General features: G+C 50.4%; 1 protein-coding gene across 5 annotated transcripts in view; it reads left to right on the top strand.

Moving 5' to 3' along the window:
- GLP1R (glucagon like peptide 1 receptor) overlaps positions 1-10,584 on the top strand; it is a 39,081-nt gene extending 28,497 nt beyond the window's left edge. For 2 of the 5 annotated variants that reach the window (XM_028847603.2, XM_078000046.1), the window contains 6 exons: positions 1,094-1,154; positions 1,723-1,792; positions 1,877-1,965; positions 2,330-2,468; positions 3,511-3,552; positions 8,788-10,584. In XM_028847603.2, the coding sequence (XP_028703436.1) occupies positions 1,094-1,154; positions 1,723-1,792; positions 1,877-1,965; positions 2,330-2,468; positions 3,511-3,552; positions 8,788-8,955 (569 nt within the window). In that variant the 3' untranslated portion in view covers positions 8,956-10,584. Of the gene's footprint in view, positions 1-1,093; positions 1,155-1,722; positions 1,793-1,876; positions 1,966-2,329; positions 2,480-3,510; positions 3,553-7,569; positions 7,845-8,753 lie in introns of those variants that run through there. The other 3 variants (XR_013416430.1, XM_078000045.1, XM_078000044.1) reach the window with 3 other exon arrangements.
- Positions 10,585-15,809: the final 5,225 nt, after the last annotated feature.

Raw genomic sequence — 15,809 nt, 5'->3', positions numbered from 1 at the left:
CATCCCCCACCGCCTGCTGTCCCTTCTCTCTGAGACCTTCTTCCAGGATCAGAGCACTCACAGAGAAGCAGCCAGCTGTCACCAGGGTTGCTGTCATCTCAAAGCTTAACTGGGGATGGAGAATCTACTTCCAAGCTCACTCACGAGGCGGTTGGCCGGAAGACCCAGTTCCTTGCTGGCCGAGGCTGGAGGTCTCCATTTCTTGCTGCAGAGACCTCTATCTAGGCCTTCTGAGTTCTCTCAGCACATGGCACCTGGTTTCCCCCAGAGCAAGTGATCAGAGAAAGAGAGAGAGCTTGCAAAACAACCCACAGTGTCTTTTATAACAATCAGAAGTGACATGCCATCACTTCTGCCAGATGTCATGGGTCACATGAAACAATACTGATACAATGTGGATTAACTGCACAAGAGTAAGAGCACAGGAGGTGGGGATCCCTAGGGGTCATCTTAGAGGCCGTCTACCACACAAATCAAGTCTCAGCTGAGTGGAGAGTAGTATTGTTGTAGCTGTTGTTATTGTAGGCCACTGCGGACAGTTAGTTGGTCAGTTGGCATCAAGGACTGGGCTCCTGTCTCCATTCCAGGATTCTGCTGAGCCCTCTTGCAGGTGTACAGGGGTAGAGGACAGATGACTGAAAGGACATCCAGTGCCTGAAGGAGATGACTAAGATCGGCAATGTGGGCTGAAGCAAGAGAGAAAAAGGACATCAGAGGGTTCACCTGCACCTCGCCTCATCCAGCGTGCTGTCTCCACCGCACAGCCCAGTCCCATTGCTACTTGGGTGTCTGTGACCTGGTGACTCAGGCGGGACTCTCAGGGCAAGTCCCGACAGTGTGCCTGGCACATAGGAGGTGGGGGACTGACGACTGATGAGGACCTCTCTGTAAGGAAGAGTCTGGGAGTCTGCATGGGGCTCCTGCTGCCTCTGTTCTCCCAAGTGCCCAGACAAAACTAGAAAGCATAGTTTGAGGCCAGGCAAAGAGAGAGGCTGGAAGTGTGAGGGGCCTGGGGCAGGGAGAGGCCTCGGCATGTGGACTGTGGCTCTGGCCTGCCAGCCCCTCTCCCCTTCTATCTTTCCCTCTCTCTTAGGTGTTCCCCTGCTGTTTGTTGTCCCCTGGGGCATTGTCAAGTACCTCTATGAGGACGAGGGGTGAGTGTCCTGCTCCAAGGGGGTGGATGTGTTCAGGTCCCCATCCTCAAGGTCCATGGGATTCCTTGGTACCTGGGGCACCCATCTGTTGGGAGGATAAAGGTGGGGACCAGGAGATTAGAATGTGGATTTTGTTCTCTAATCCCTCCCTGCCCCTGCCTGGTCCTAGGATTGTTTGATGACTAATGGTACTGGGTCTATGGGGTACATGGTGCCCTCCTGCAGGTTCTTCTGTAATATCCGTTTATGTGAAACAGTGAAATGTTTTTGTCATTTTGTATATGATTCTGCGAACACACATGACTGTGTTGGTAGGTCCTTGAAAGCTTGTTTGGGGGCTGTGTACATCTCCGTGTATGACTGTGTATTTGGACTGTACGTGTGTATTGTGGGGCTGTGCACTGGCAGGGCCCTGTGGGTCCATGGGACTGGTTGTTGGGTGGCTCCTGGGAGCTGTGTGTGTGGCACTCGACATGGCCATGTGCATCGGTGGCCCCTGTGCCCGCACTTGAGCTGGGGATCCTGTGAGTCCTGCTGGATGCATGCATGCATCTCTCTCCCTCCCCAGCTGCTGGACCAGGAACTCCAACATGAACTACTGGCTCATTATCCGGCTGCCCATTCTCTTTGCCATTGGGGTGAGTGATGGTGTCAGGGATGGGAGTGGCAGCTATGATAGGATTGGGCTGGTGCCCCCTGCCAATCCCGGCCCCACCCCGCAGGTGAACTTCCTCATCTTTGTTCGGGTCATCTGCATCGTGGTATCCAAACTGAAGGCCAATCTCATGTGCAAGACAGACATCAAATGCAGGTGATGTAACTGAGCTGAATTTACTGAGGACCCTCAGCAGGTGCCCCTTTCCTTCTAGCAGAAAGAAAGAGAGATCCTGGGATGCTTAGCTTAGAGCCCTACACTACCCTCTTCTTCCACCCAGGCCTGGCCTGGGACCCCAAACCCTTGCTTTTGCCCTGTCTCTCGGCAGCCCCTGGTCTTCTTGGGGTCTTGACCTCTATTCTTTCCCTCCAGGCAGACTGTTTTCCCAGGGTATTTGGGGTGGGAGAACATCCATGACCCAGATGTCAGGACTTGGTAGGAAGTGGAGAGGGTAGAGAAAGGGGAAAAGAGTCCATGGGAGAGGTCCAGAATGACTCGAGATCTCCGCCTTGCCCCTCAGACTTGCCAAGTCCACGCTGACACTCATCCCCCTGCTGGGGACTCATGAGGTCATCTTTGCCTTTGTGATGGACGAGCATGCCCGGGGCACCCTGCGCTTCATCAAGCTGTTCACGGAGCTCTCCTTTACCTCCTTCCAGGTGACTTCATGGTTGGGGACACTTGCTTGTAAAGTCCTAGAGTGGGGGTGGGACAGACACCAGCCTGCATCATGCAGATGGAAAAGGTGGGAAGACTGAGACCCGGAGAAGTGATCCCTACCCAAAGTCACCTAGTTGGAGCAGAGCCAGAACTAGTATCCCCAGGTGTCCCAATACCCCGGCCAGTCTTCTCTGTAAGCACATGGGACAAGAAACCTTCTTGGATGTAGCTCTGGGTACCCAGCCTGGCATTGCAGCTGCCATCTACTGGGTGGCAAGCACCCTGCCAGGTGCTTTACATGCATTTTTGCATGTAAAATGTAAAGGAGTGAATTGCGCCCTATAAGGAGTGAATTGCCCATTCACTCTTCACAGAACCCAGGAGATGTGCAGGGTTAGCCTCGCTTTGCAGAGGAGCCTCAGAGGTGTTAAAACCAGAGTTACGGTGTCACAGTTTCAAAGAGAAGAACTGATCCTCTCCACTAGCATTAGATGACGCTAAGGGGGTGTAAAAATACAAAAAACTGGTCCCTGCCCCTCACGAATGTCACGAGATGCCTGCACACATGTGGGCTCATGTGTGTGTATTTACATACATGTGCAGACATACAGAACACAATTCTGGAGCCCTGGGTCTCCTGCGTGAACAGATGGGGCTGGGGTGGGGAATGTTCTCCACGATCAGAGTCATTGTACTTCACTGGATCAGACCTCTTCAAGGAGAGGTTGGATGTAGGATCTCTACAGCTTCTGGGCAGCTTCTGAGCAGGGTCTCCTGGACCCCATGGCACATGCCTGGGAGATCCATGGGGAGAGGCTAGCTGGGGCCTGTAGCCAGGCCTAGTCAGAGAGGTGCAACTCTGGTGTTCCTTCAGAAAGGAAATAAGAGGGAAGCCACTGCCCCATTCCTGGATCTGCCTGGGCTACTGGATTTGGGGAGGGGGATATTGAGGATGGAGTCCCAAAGTGCTTCTGACCAGGGGCCAGTCTTCAGGTCACCTCCCTCTTGCTTCCTCCCTCCTGATGTGACTCTTGTCTCCAGGGGCTGATGGTGGCCATCTTGTACTGCTTTGTCAACAATGAGGTAAGCTCTGAGGAGGGATGGTGGGGACCCTGGTGGGTGGGTACCATCGGCCAGTCTGGAGTTGTACAGTGGGGACTCCCATCAATCTTGTCAGCTGAAACCCCCTACTCACCCCACTGAGGCACTAGGGGTGAGAAGGCATCTTGTTCACAGATTTGGTTTTCTGTGCATGGATCTCTCTCACACATGAACACACACACACACACGCACGCACACACGTAAATGTACAGGCATACCCTAATGGCATGTGACCCTAGGGAAGACCCAGCCTCAGGTTAAGGGAATCCTGAATGACCCTCTTTGCTTGGTGGTGGTGACTGTCACTTACAAAGTGATTCAACACACACATACCCAAGCCACATGGTTGGGGCTTTAATAATCACTATCTCATTTAATTAGGACCCCCACACCCTACTAAAATTCTTATTTCATATTCCCATTTTTTTTTATATATACATGAGAACACTGAAGATCAGAGAGAGTCAGAAACGTGACCTAGGTTTGGAAATAGTGGCACACATCGCTTCTTAGCTTTTTGGCTAAGATGAAGTATGGGAATAGTGGCATGGCAGAGCCAGGATTCAAATTAATTCTGCATTAAAGCAGAAAGCACCCCATTCTTCATACACACAGGCAAGAGCCCTGGCTCACTTTGGGGGAGGGGGTGGCTTTCTGGTGCTAGGATGGGAGAAGGGGGTTCTTGCTGGCCCCACACCTTCTCCTGCAAATGGCTGCAGGACAGCAGGCCTCCCTCCTATCCCTGAGATGGTCAGCTCCTGGGAGGAGGGCATGGCTGTGTCGTAAGCACCTGGAAAAGGCCCCTTCCTCCAAGGTACTCAGCTATGGAATCCCAGAGCTCAGGGATCTTGGAGTCAGCGCATTAATAGACTTGTCTTTTTCTATGGGTGTGGGGGATGCAGAAAGGACAGTGGGTGGGGACCTGGGTGTTTCAGGGAGCTATGAGATGGCTTGAAGAAGCAATGTGATGTAGCAGAAAAGATGCAAGGATGCAGGCTTTGGCGTCTTACTTGGTCTGATCTAGGCCCCATCACTTAATGAGCTGTGTGACTTTGCCTAAGTTACTTGCCCGCTCTGAAACTTAGTTTGCGCATTTACAAAGTGGGGGTAATAATGCCTACCTTTGAGATTCCTGTGAGGATTAAGAAAGTCTGAAAAAGGTGGGAAAGGGGAACAGAGAACAGGTCCCTCCTTCAAGGTGGGATGCTGAAGGCCCATCCTAGCTCCTCACAGGTGCTGCTTGGCACGAAGAAACACACACCATTATCTCCAGATGCTCAGTAAGCAATCGCTATTAAATATCAGTATTCAGTGATTCCCAGAGACAGGGGCCCAGGGAATTTCAGAGGATGCCATGCAGAGAAAATGAGGCTGGGTGAAAAGGAAGGGAGAGGAATGTTCCCCTGTCCCTGAGCCTCCCCCTGCCTCTGCTGAACTGGCTACCCATGGGAAGCATGGCCCTCAGACCTCCAAATGGGAGGGAAACCAAGGTTTCTTAAGTGCTTACTGCATATAAGCTGCTCAAAGCGTCTCATTACATCCAACGCTGTGCAGCAGATGGTATCCCCAATTCACAGCTAAGAACGTTAAGGCTCAGCAAAATGAAATGAGTAGCCCTAATTCAATAGCTAGAAGGCGGTAGAGCTAGTGGGCTGTGGTGGGGGCGAGATTCCACTGGGCTGTGGTGGGGGTGAGATCCCGCTTAATGCCTCAGGGCAGCAGGTGCTGGGGAGGTGAAGGCAGTGCCTGGCAAACAGTGGCTCATAAATGGGATTCTGGCTGCTCCTGGGGCAGGTCTCAGAGGATCCAGCAGGCTCAGTTTGGAGGATAGGGCAGGGAAGGAGGGAAGGGCCTCACCCAACAGGCTCTTGACCCACAGGAGGCAGCAAGACACCGCAGCCCTGGTCCTCCTCCACTGCCATATCCTCAAAATGAATTTCTTTAAAACTGATGCAAACGAGGAAGTGCAAAACCTAAGCTCTGTGGATGGCCTTCCCTCCAGGAATGCTCTCAGCCAGCTGGGTGATGTGCTACCCAACCCTGAGCTCTGCTGCTTTCCATTCCAGCCCAGTGGTGATGGGGACAAGACAGGGTGGCAGGAATCCCTGTGTGGGGATGAGGAGCAGAGGCCCGTGGGGAGAGACCGAGGCTTCCTGCTGCCACCTTGTCATCTCAGCCCCCCACGTGCCTGTTTCCCACTTCTCTCTCCTCTGACACACTCACCGCAGCCCCACCAGCAGACATGTGTGCTTGGTTTCCCCGCCACCATTGCCAAGAGTCTCCCCTGACCCCTGACTCAGCTGCTTCTCCAGATTCCATCCTTCCAAGCCCAGTCATCTCATCACTTCCCTCCTCATGCACCACCTATGACTGGCCCACCTTTGTAAGGGGATAGTACTTCTTTGCCCTTGGAAAAGAACTTGACCCTGAATCACCAGAGTTGCACCTCTCTGACCAGGCCTGGCTACAGACCCCGTGGATCTTCCAGGCTTGTGCCATGGGGTCCAGGAGACCCTGCTCAGAGAACAGGAGAACCTGTCTCCTTTCAGAGCACCACCCAGTTCCTTTAAACCCACCCTGAGACTCCTCATGCCCTGGCTGCTCCAGGCACAAGGACAGATACATCATTGTCACTGGGCCACAAAAGACACATGTGGCTCTCGGGCTGAGGCCTCTGTCCACAAGAGCCGTTCTGCAGACCCAGGGTTGCCATGGCAGTGCCAGATACTTGTGACCTGAGGAGAAAAGATGGCTTGAATATTGGTTCTGTGTGGCTGCCAAGGCCTGCACCAGCTGCTAGTGAGCGGGAGCGGCGACAGGGCGGGGGAGGCCTGAAGGTGCTTTTGCTGTAGCTTGTGCCTGAGAGCCACAGTGAGGTGACTCAGAGCCCTGAGTGCTGGTCCCAGCCCTGCCACTGCTGAGCTGTGTGACCTGGGGCAAGTCGTTTTGCCTCCCTTGCCTCTGTCTCCCCAGCTCTAAGTGAAGGTGAATGCGCTTCCCAATTCACTCCAAATCCTGAGGCTGGCGTGGTGCCTGCTGGAAAGGGAGGTCAGGAGGGGTGTGCTGCACTGCAGAGGTGGAGGGCAGGGATGAGGATAAATCCGATGGTGGAGGAGGAAGTGTGGTGGCCGAAGTGCCGGCCCAGGTGCTCGGGATCAGTGGTGTTGTCTTTGTGTGTTCATTTTCATAGCTGAGGAACAGAAGCAACCTGATGTGAAATGCTCATCTACTTACGTGTTCATTCATTTGGCTCATTTAAAACACATGTATTGAGCACCTGCTGTATGCTGGGCACTGTGCTAGGTTCACGGACGCTGAGATGAGGAAGATGTGGCCCCAGCCCTCGAGGTGCTCCCAGGTGAGGGGGGAGGAGATGGACCAGGGACAAGCAGGACCGCAAAAGTCATGCAGTGGGAGGCCGGAGGTTAGGAGCCGGGCATTGGAATCAGGCCAGATCTAGGTTCAAATCCTGGCTAAGCGACCTGGGGAAATAAACACTCTGCACCTCGGTTTCCTCATCTTTAAATGTAGAGCTGCTTTGCAGGGTCGACGTGAAAGTTAACTGAGATAATCAATGGAAAATGCCGTGCATACAGTAAGTGCCCAATAAATATGGTGATTTTCAAGGACAATTGTGATTACAGGGGTCACAGCAGAGGTTCAGGAAAAGTGCTGAGGGAGATGGGGGCAGAAGGAGACACTGTGTGTCAGCACCTTGAGAAGTCCCACAGGTGTCCCTGAAACCTCTTTGGTCTCTGAGGTGGTTTCCCGGGGGTGTGCCTCAGTTTACCATCTTTCCCCCCTTCTCCAGTGGAAAGGCTATGAAACAAGCCTGACTTCCTGGCAACTGCACAAGTGGGGTCCACCACTGGACTCAGGGCCCCCATCCCAGCTGTCAGCATATGCTCCCTTCACAAAGGCTCAGCCGGGCAGGGAGCTGGAATACAACAGGGTGGCTGTAGGTGGTGTCTGCTCAGCCTCCTTCCCTCCCCCACTCAGGCTTGGGTTCCTGACGCTGCGTGGGACACTGGCGTCATCCTGGCAGGCAGCCTCTGGGCCATCTCAACTCTACTCAGTGCAGAAAATGTTCTTTTAAGGGATGGCATGCAGCCATACCAGGCGTCTTGCTGGGCGTAGCTGGATGGATGACAAAGGAGGAGGAGAGGAGGGTTGTTTGCACAGGGGCTGGTGGGGCGATTGGCCCCTTATCCACAGCCGCTGGCAGCAGGCCATCTTGGTGACTTGGCCTAAAAGGAAGGGCCCAGACCCCAGACACTCTGGTGTGGGAAGGCTGGGGACTTCAAAGAAGCTCTGGAAAGCAAATTTATGGGAACATCACCCAGAAGAGCAGTCTAGACCCCCCAGGACTAGCGTTTCAGGTTCCAGCTAGGCCTCTCCAGGGACCAGAATCACTGGCCACCACAGGGAGCCACGGCATTGTCACAAACCCTCAAGGGATGGGGGCTCCACAGCGTTACTTGGATTTGTCTCTTTCTGCCCCAACAATCTGGTCCCCAAGCATCTGCCCTCCTGAGAGGCTTTTCCTGATGGGGAGGCCAGAGCCCAGCACAACAGGGATCCTGGCTGACTGACCTCCCTGGGCTGCACCCAGGTCACTGCAGAGTCTCTCTGGATGGCATCAGTTGAGAAGCCCTCATTGGCTGCCCCTTCCTCCCTGCTGTTGCTCGTCTCAGCCGCATTCCTTCCTTCCCTCCCTCCTCCCCTGTGAGGTGCTGGGGCCTGGAGAGAAGCCCTCAGGGAGTTTAGAAGGGTCTGCTGTAGACACCAGGAAGGCTGGGGGTTGCTGTCCCCCTTCCCAATCATCCAAGCTGAAATTGGGATGTGTACTGTAAAGACAGAGTCTCTCTTCTCTCTCCCATCTCCTGTCTCCCTGCGTTTCACCCTCCCTCTCATTCTCTTCCATTAAATAATACTGTGATGGATTGTAAAAGGTACTTAGCTGAATCACAGAGTTTAGAGATGGAAAAGACCAAATAGGTCATCAAGCCGATCTCTCTCCCGAGGAGATGCAGAAAATAGGAGGCAACAATAAACAATTTTATTGGGATATTAATTTAGGCGCCCGAAGGCCTTGACTTCTGTCTCTTAATATAATGCAGTGGATTTCTTCCCTTCCCCGCTAATGTAACAGTGGGGCCATTTTGTGAGCAGTTGGTTTGCAGGATGGCTTTTGTTTCCCTCCTTTTCCCATGGAAGGTCCAGTTGGAATTTCGGAAGAGCTGGGAGCGCTGGCGGCTTGAGCACTTGCACATCCAGAGGGACAGCAGCATGAAGCCCCTCAAGTGTCCCACCAGCAGCCTGAGCAGTGGGGCCACGGCGGGCAGCAGCATGTACACAGCCACTTGCCAGGCCTCCTGCAGCTGAGACTCCAGCGCCTGCTCTCCCTGGGGTCCTTGCTGCAGGCCGGGTGGCCAATCCAGGTGGGAGAGACACTCCCAGGGACAGGGGAAGGAAGGGACACACACACACATACATCCTGCTTTCCCTCCCCAAATCCATCAGACAGGTAAATGGGCAGTGCCTCCTGGGACCATGGACACATTTTCTCCTAGGAGAAGCAGCCTCCTAATTTGATCACAGTGGCGAGAGGAGAGGAAAAATGATCGCTGTGAAAATGAGGAGGATTTCTTCTCATGAAGCCACAGGCCCTTGGGGTTCCCCCAGACAGAGCCGCAAATCAACCCCAGACTCAAACTCAAGGTCAATGGCTTATTAGTGAAACTGGGGCTTGCAAGAGGAGGTGGTTCTGAAAGTGGCTCTTCTGACCTCAGCCAAACACAGAGCAGGAGTGACGGGAGCCTCCTCTGCTTGCACCACTTGGGGTCACCACCCTCCCCTGTCTTCTCTCAAAGGGAAGCTGTTTGTATGTCTGGGTTGCTTATTTCCCTCATCTTGCCCCCTCATCTTACTGCCCAGTTTCTTTTTGAGGGGCTTTGTTTGGGCCACTGCCAGCAGCCGTTTCTGGAAACGGCTGTAGGTGGTGTTGAGAATGAGCATTGAGAAGGTGCCCGCTTCTCCTCCAGGTATTTGTTTTGGTGCCTGCCTCTGCCATGCCCAGAGAATCAGGGCAGCCTTGCCACCAGGGAGCCCAGCCCTGGGGTATGAGCTCCCAAGTCTGTTTTAAAGACGCTCAAGAATCCTCTGGGTTTCATCTAGGGACACGTTAGGAATGTCCAGACTGTGGGTGCAGATTACCTGCCACTTCCAGGAGCCCAGAGGGCCAAGAGAGACATTGCCTCCACCTCTCCTTGGAAATACATTATCTGTGACCACACGCTGTCTCTTGAGTGGGAATTTGGATACACTCTCTAGCTTTAGGGGATGTGACCATGAAGAGACTCTCTTAGAGAAACCAATAGTCCCCATGATCACCATGGAGGCAGGCTCCCCCTGTCTTTGAAATTCTCCCACTTGGGAGCTTGTATATACTTCATTCACTTTTCTTCATTGCTGTGAACAGTCTGTGTGCGTAAATGGACAATTCCGATTCCTCCCATCTAGTGGAAATGAGCGGAATCATGGTGGTTGTGGTGGTGTTCAGGAGAGTGCAGCAGTAATTGATTTGACCCACTCACACTTGGAGCTAATTAAGGTTTGCCCTGCCTGCAGCCTCCCCCACAAATAATGAACAGCAGAAAGGCTGGGTGGGGAAACCTACCAATTCTGTCCCCAGCCACGGTGAGGAAGCCCCAAGCCATGGTGACACACAGCAGCACTGCAGATACCCAGACAGCCAGCCATCCTAGAGAGGCTGGCAAGGAGTTCGTGGCTGCAAAGGAAGCTTTTGGAGCAAGAGAGAGCTCGCTCTTGGGCGTCAGGACCTCCGGGGAGAGCAGAGGGTTCCGACGGATTCCTTTATGAGTCGGTCTCTCCCTCCCTTTTAAATGGTGGGAACCCTCCCCCAAACCTTACCCCAGACACATTCTCCTGTGCCCCTCAGAGAGGCATGTGATGTGCAAGGAAACTAGGATATTAAACACATCAAGCAGAAAATTTCTTATACTTCAGCTTCAGTGAAGTGTTGTCTATGTTAATAGGGAAGTTGAACCTCGGGCTAAAGAAAGGAATTGTGTGGATGGCTGCCTTGACTGAGACAATATGGGCAGGGGGGCATTCCTGCTTCCCCAGAACAAGGGCAGGCTTCCCAGTGGCACCCCTTATTTGCTGTCTCTTCATGAGGGTGGGCACCAGTGGGTTGATGTGGGGCACAGCTCTGGTGCAAGTGTTTAAGTTTTGGATAAACTGAGGATTTTGAGAATGATTATTACATTACATAGCAACAAAGAAACAGATTGATATAATCTGTGTGAAATAAATTGCTGAGAAGAGGGATTGTAGGGAAGAAATTGCTTAGTTAGGCACCTGGGAAGCTCAAATCATTTAGTTTAAACTGTAAGTAGAGTTGTCTTCCCAACTGGAACTGGTGATTCCTGATTTCAGAAGGCTCGTCAGACCCCCACACCCAAGCCTTTTAACATGGAGGAAGTTTGTCTTTCATGAAAACATACAAGATATCGAACTGAAGAAATCTTTGCTTTGCTCTAACCCCCGCTCCCCACGCCCCCCGAAGCTATTAATAGTCATTCAAATGGCACTGCACTCTTTCCAAGCTCTCCTAAGCTAAATATGGCTCCAACAGGTCTGGGAACTATGGAATGCGATGTACTCTGAAATTCCACCAGCTGTTTACATGCCTGATGCCTAATGCCACACGCCTGGAGCTTGCTGAGAACTCTCTCGGCTGCCTCTGTCCCGGGGTACTATTGCTGACCAACAGGGTGTAGGTGCTGCTTTTGTTTGAGCTTTGCAGCCACAAGGTCTGATGGCTGTTGTGAACAGCAGTTGACTTCAGCACTCTGGCCAGCTTCCTCAAACTTGTTTGGGGCTTGCATTTTGTCAACTTTTCTTTGCCATTTCAGTCTTTCAAGCAGCCGAATCACAGAACTGAAACAAACCACTTACATTGCAAAGTTCCTTCCCTTTAAAATGAGTTTCTGGATTGCAGGGATGATTTCTGATGGTCTTAGTATGCCTCATGCTGTAGACCACATCGTTGGAGCTCTGGGAGACTCTGAGCAGAGAAAGACCTTGGTGATCTCCCCTGGCCCAATCTATAGGATTGAGGAATGAGGCTTGCAGAGGTGGCTTGCCCAAGGTCACGACACCAGAGGGTGGTTGAGCTGGGCCAAGACCCAGACAAGCCCTTGTCTCTCAGTCTAGTGAGGTCTCTGGGAAGGATAGGTGAAAACTATAAATAGCTGTTCAAGATACTCTAAGTAAAAGTCAGTGGTGTTATCTGGAATTTCTGCTGAAGAGGAAACACAGCGGCAAAGGTAGACTCATCAGATGGTGAAAGTGTCATCTCCTTTGTAATTTATACCGGTGAGAGGAGGGGAAGGATGTGCTTTCCTGTTTTTACTCTGGTACTTCATTCATCCTTGTCTTAAACTTTAGAAATGAAATGCATCAGGGCACACATACGCATAGAAACAGCACGTGAGTCATGTTGGACAGCAATTCCAGCACTCTTTTAATGGACTGGCTTAATTTTTTTTTTCTGATGCCTCTGTATGTGTTTGAAAAGTTGTATTGATAGCCACACAGAGTGTACTAAAATAGCCTAAAAGGTCTAGAACCTCCCCCTTTACCTCTTTAGCACTCTCTGAATTTGGAGACAGCTAGCAAATGGCAACTGTAGCCTAGCAAAGATGGCACAGCAGCACAAAGGGCAAATGGAGTCAACTCCCATCCATGCTCTGAAGGTCTTGGCCACTCTCATCAGGGTTGGCTGTGTTCTATCCAGCAGCTCACAGTCAGGAGACCTCTGCTCCTCAGTCCCTCCCATTTCTTTCTTCCGCAAGGAAAGAACATTGTGTGTGGGTGTGTGTGGGTGTATGTGTGTGCATGTGTGTGTGCATGCTTCTTCTGTGCATAACAGCATAAAGTTAGGAGATGATGACTCCAGAATCATCACACCCGCTGTGCAGGTCACAGGACCGCACACCCGAGGCTAGGAGTCTAAGTGGTAGATACTTCCTCTCCATGCGCAGACAGGGCTCCCATTATTTGCTAATGCCTGCGACGTGCTCAGGGAAGGCAAAATCTATTCCAAAGGTTTATTTTCCCTCTGTTGAACTGATTCTAATCTACAGTACTGATCCTACTTTTGGCTCCTATGAGGCAAACTATAAAAATTCTCAAGTAAAATACAGAGGCTTAGTCTGCTAAGACACCTGTGTGAATGACGTGCTAAACATTCAGCAGAAACCAATTAGGATCAACTCTAACATTTTCCCCTCTTTTGTGGCTGGAGTGAGTTCCCCTGGGAAAGAAAATAGCCCAAGTGAGAAATTTATGCCAACCACATTACCATGCCCCTATACTGTTACCTGCTGGCCCAAATCAGCTCTCTGGGTCTGCAGAGGGCCGAGACAGGAAGCGTTATTAAGCAGTATAATTTTAAACACTTTATTTAGTGCCACAGTGTGTCTGCAATATCTATAACTACTTCTGCTCTGTCAATGAATACAGACTGGCAGGAAGCAGATAAGCATAATTGTTTTCCAATAACTCCCCAAGCCTCTTGGACGCTCTCTCTCTCTCTCTCTCTCTCTGTATATATATATGTGTGTGTGTGTGTGTGTGTGCGTGTGTGTGTATATCTGAATCCCTCAGAGGAGAGAGTTTTCTCTCTTCTTTGGCCATTTTAGTCTGTTTTCCAGGACCTTGTCTAGCAGTGGCTCCATTTTTCCCCTGATGCATCCAACTTCCCTCCCTGCACTCCTCCTCCCCGACTGCTGCCTCAGGAAGAGGTGACCCTGCTGGCCATACTGTGAATGCTGTTCTTTCAGCTGTGACCAATTTGGGGGTGCAACTGAGAATGAGGGGCTGTCAGGGTTGAAAAGGATGCACCTCATTCTACATTTGGATGCAATGAGGAGTGGGGCAGCCACCGGCTTGGATCCTAACTTACATTGGGTGATGCAACCTTTCCGATGGGGCCTGCCAAGCTCTCAGTAATTAGCCAGCCTAGACAATGTAGCATGACTAATTATTGCTGTGTCAAAGCAATTCAGGACAAGAAAAACATATCTAAATGAGAATGTTTAGATGTAGTAAGAAAAGACCTCTCACTACAGTTTGGAACGTATAAAAAGTTGAGTTCTTTGCAGGGGAGCCAATGGGAGCATTGAGGGAAGGGCAAAATTCACCCCAGCCAGCCAGTGCTTGATCTTGCCAAACAGTTCACACTTTACCTCCAAACCTGCAGTTCTAAGCTCCTCCCACTAAAATAATCATCACATCCTCAAAGCAGACAAACTCCGGCATCCCATCAGTTCTGGAGGGATTTGATGCAGACCTTTAAATGCACCAACAGAGAGGTAAGCCAAGCTCTCAGGAGGGACAAAGCTAGATTTCTATCTTCAGTGCTCTTGGGGGATGTTTGTTCTTCATGAATGTTTAAACAAGATCATTTCCATGTGATTTCCTAATGTATAAATTCCTGCAAAATATGACCAGTTTCTATAGGTAGCGAATGTGTAGGTCATATAATTCCTTGTACAGATGTGAATGGATGCAGGCTCTTTCCTAATTTGCCTTGTAAGTCAAATAAAAGTCTGTCCCTACTGTCTCTCTTGCTCTTCCTTTGTGAGAGGAGGCTTTCTGCAATGTCAATCCAGGTGACTCACGGTGCAGTGGGAAAACACAAAAGATGCCGTTTCCAGCCCAAGGAAAAAAAAACCCTGCTCATTACTCATACTGTGATTTTCATCTTCAAAGCACTCACCAAGTACTAATTTATCCATCGCAGCCTTTATGCAGGGACTGCAATGTCATTTAATTAGAAAAGTTGGGTGGTCGAGTGGCTTAAACAATGACTGACGGCCAAATGGATGTGTATTTTAATTCCGCTCATTCATTCGATCTCTCCTGTCTAAATGAACTCAGTCCATTAAATCCATTTTTAAAAAAGTCATAAAAGCATAAGCTTTGTTTGCAAAGCAACCACAGAATTTGAATGGAACTGCTGTTTAGAAATTCATCTTCAGAAAAATGAACTTTTCTCCAATTTAAATAATTACTCACTCTCCAGATTTGCAACTCACTCTTACAGAAAGGCAGAAGCATTGCAGATTCCCCTAATTCCCCCATCATTTCAGTTACACCTATTTGAAGGTCAGTGTACTTACCTGAAAGTATCTTTAAACATCCGCTTTTTAGATAAGCTGTGGTAATTGTCCCTTTCAAACATGAGAATAATTCTTACTCTAAGAGCAAGTTACACCTATAACCAACTCCTGATAGTGGCAGGTGGAACGTCTGTGTTTGTTTCTCTGCACCCATCCTGCTTTTGACTTAATTCCCACCCCTACTGATATTCTCGCATTTCTGTGCTCTTCCCCTTCCACTTAGCAGGACCAAAATAGAGGTTTTTATCCCCTCCCCACCTTTCAGGAAAACATCCACCCAAACCAATTAATGACCACCACATTTCTAGGTAGCTATTATGAATAATATAAATCAGGTAGAAGTGCACCTTCTTTCTCTGAGGTTGCACTGTGGCTTAATAAGGGCTTGACCTCAGCCTAAAGAAAGGGGGTTGGGGAGCTGTTCTGAGGCCTAGCCACTGGGGAGACAAATCAGAATTCTTGGCCTCCAGACTCATTCATGTTCACATGCAATATAAAGCCATATTCTAGTGACTACTGCCCCCAGATAGGGAGGACTGAGTTCCACATAGAGTTTGTGAAGGATCTCACTCACATGCCATTGCATATCAGCATTTTCAAGGTTTAAGAACTCCTGTCCCCTTCCCTCATTATCCTCCCAAAACCCTGTGCCATGAACATATGGCAGTTCAGTCTCTTTCAATCTCTGTCTCTGTCTCTTCCTCCGTCTTTCCTTTCTTCCTTTCTCCCTCCTTCCCTACCCATCCTCCCAACACATACACACAAAGAGAAAGACTGAAAACGGTGAGGTTTTCCCCATCAGAAGTAGAGAAATAGTTGGTGGGGCAGAGAGGGAAGGCTGGAAACCAGCAGCACAAGCTGGACTAGATGACAAATGTAGCCAGATGGTTGGAGAAGATGAGAACAGAGATCCAATATTGTGTGACTACAAGGAAGGAGTCAAACTGAGTATCCCCAAGGTGGGAAGGGTAGGTGAGGAAGAGAAGATGAAGGGGCCAGAACATAAGCAGATAAAGAAAAAAGAAA

Source organism: Macaca mulatta, chromosome 4 (genome assembly GCF_049350105.2).
Source record: "Macaca mulatta isolate MMU2019108-1 chromosome 4, T2T-MMU8v2.0, whole genome shotgun sequence".
In the NCBI taxonomy this organism is placed as follows: domain Eukaryota; kingdom Metazoa; phylum Chordata; class Mammalia; order Primates; family Cercopithecidae; genus Macaca; species Macaca mulatta.
This window is presented reverse-complemented; position numbering and strand designations above follow the sequence as displayed.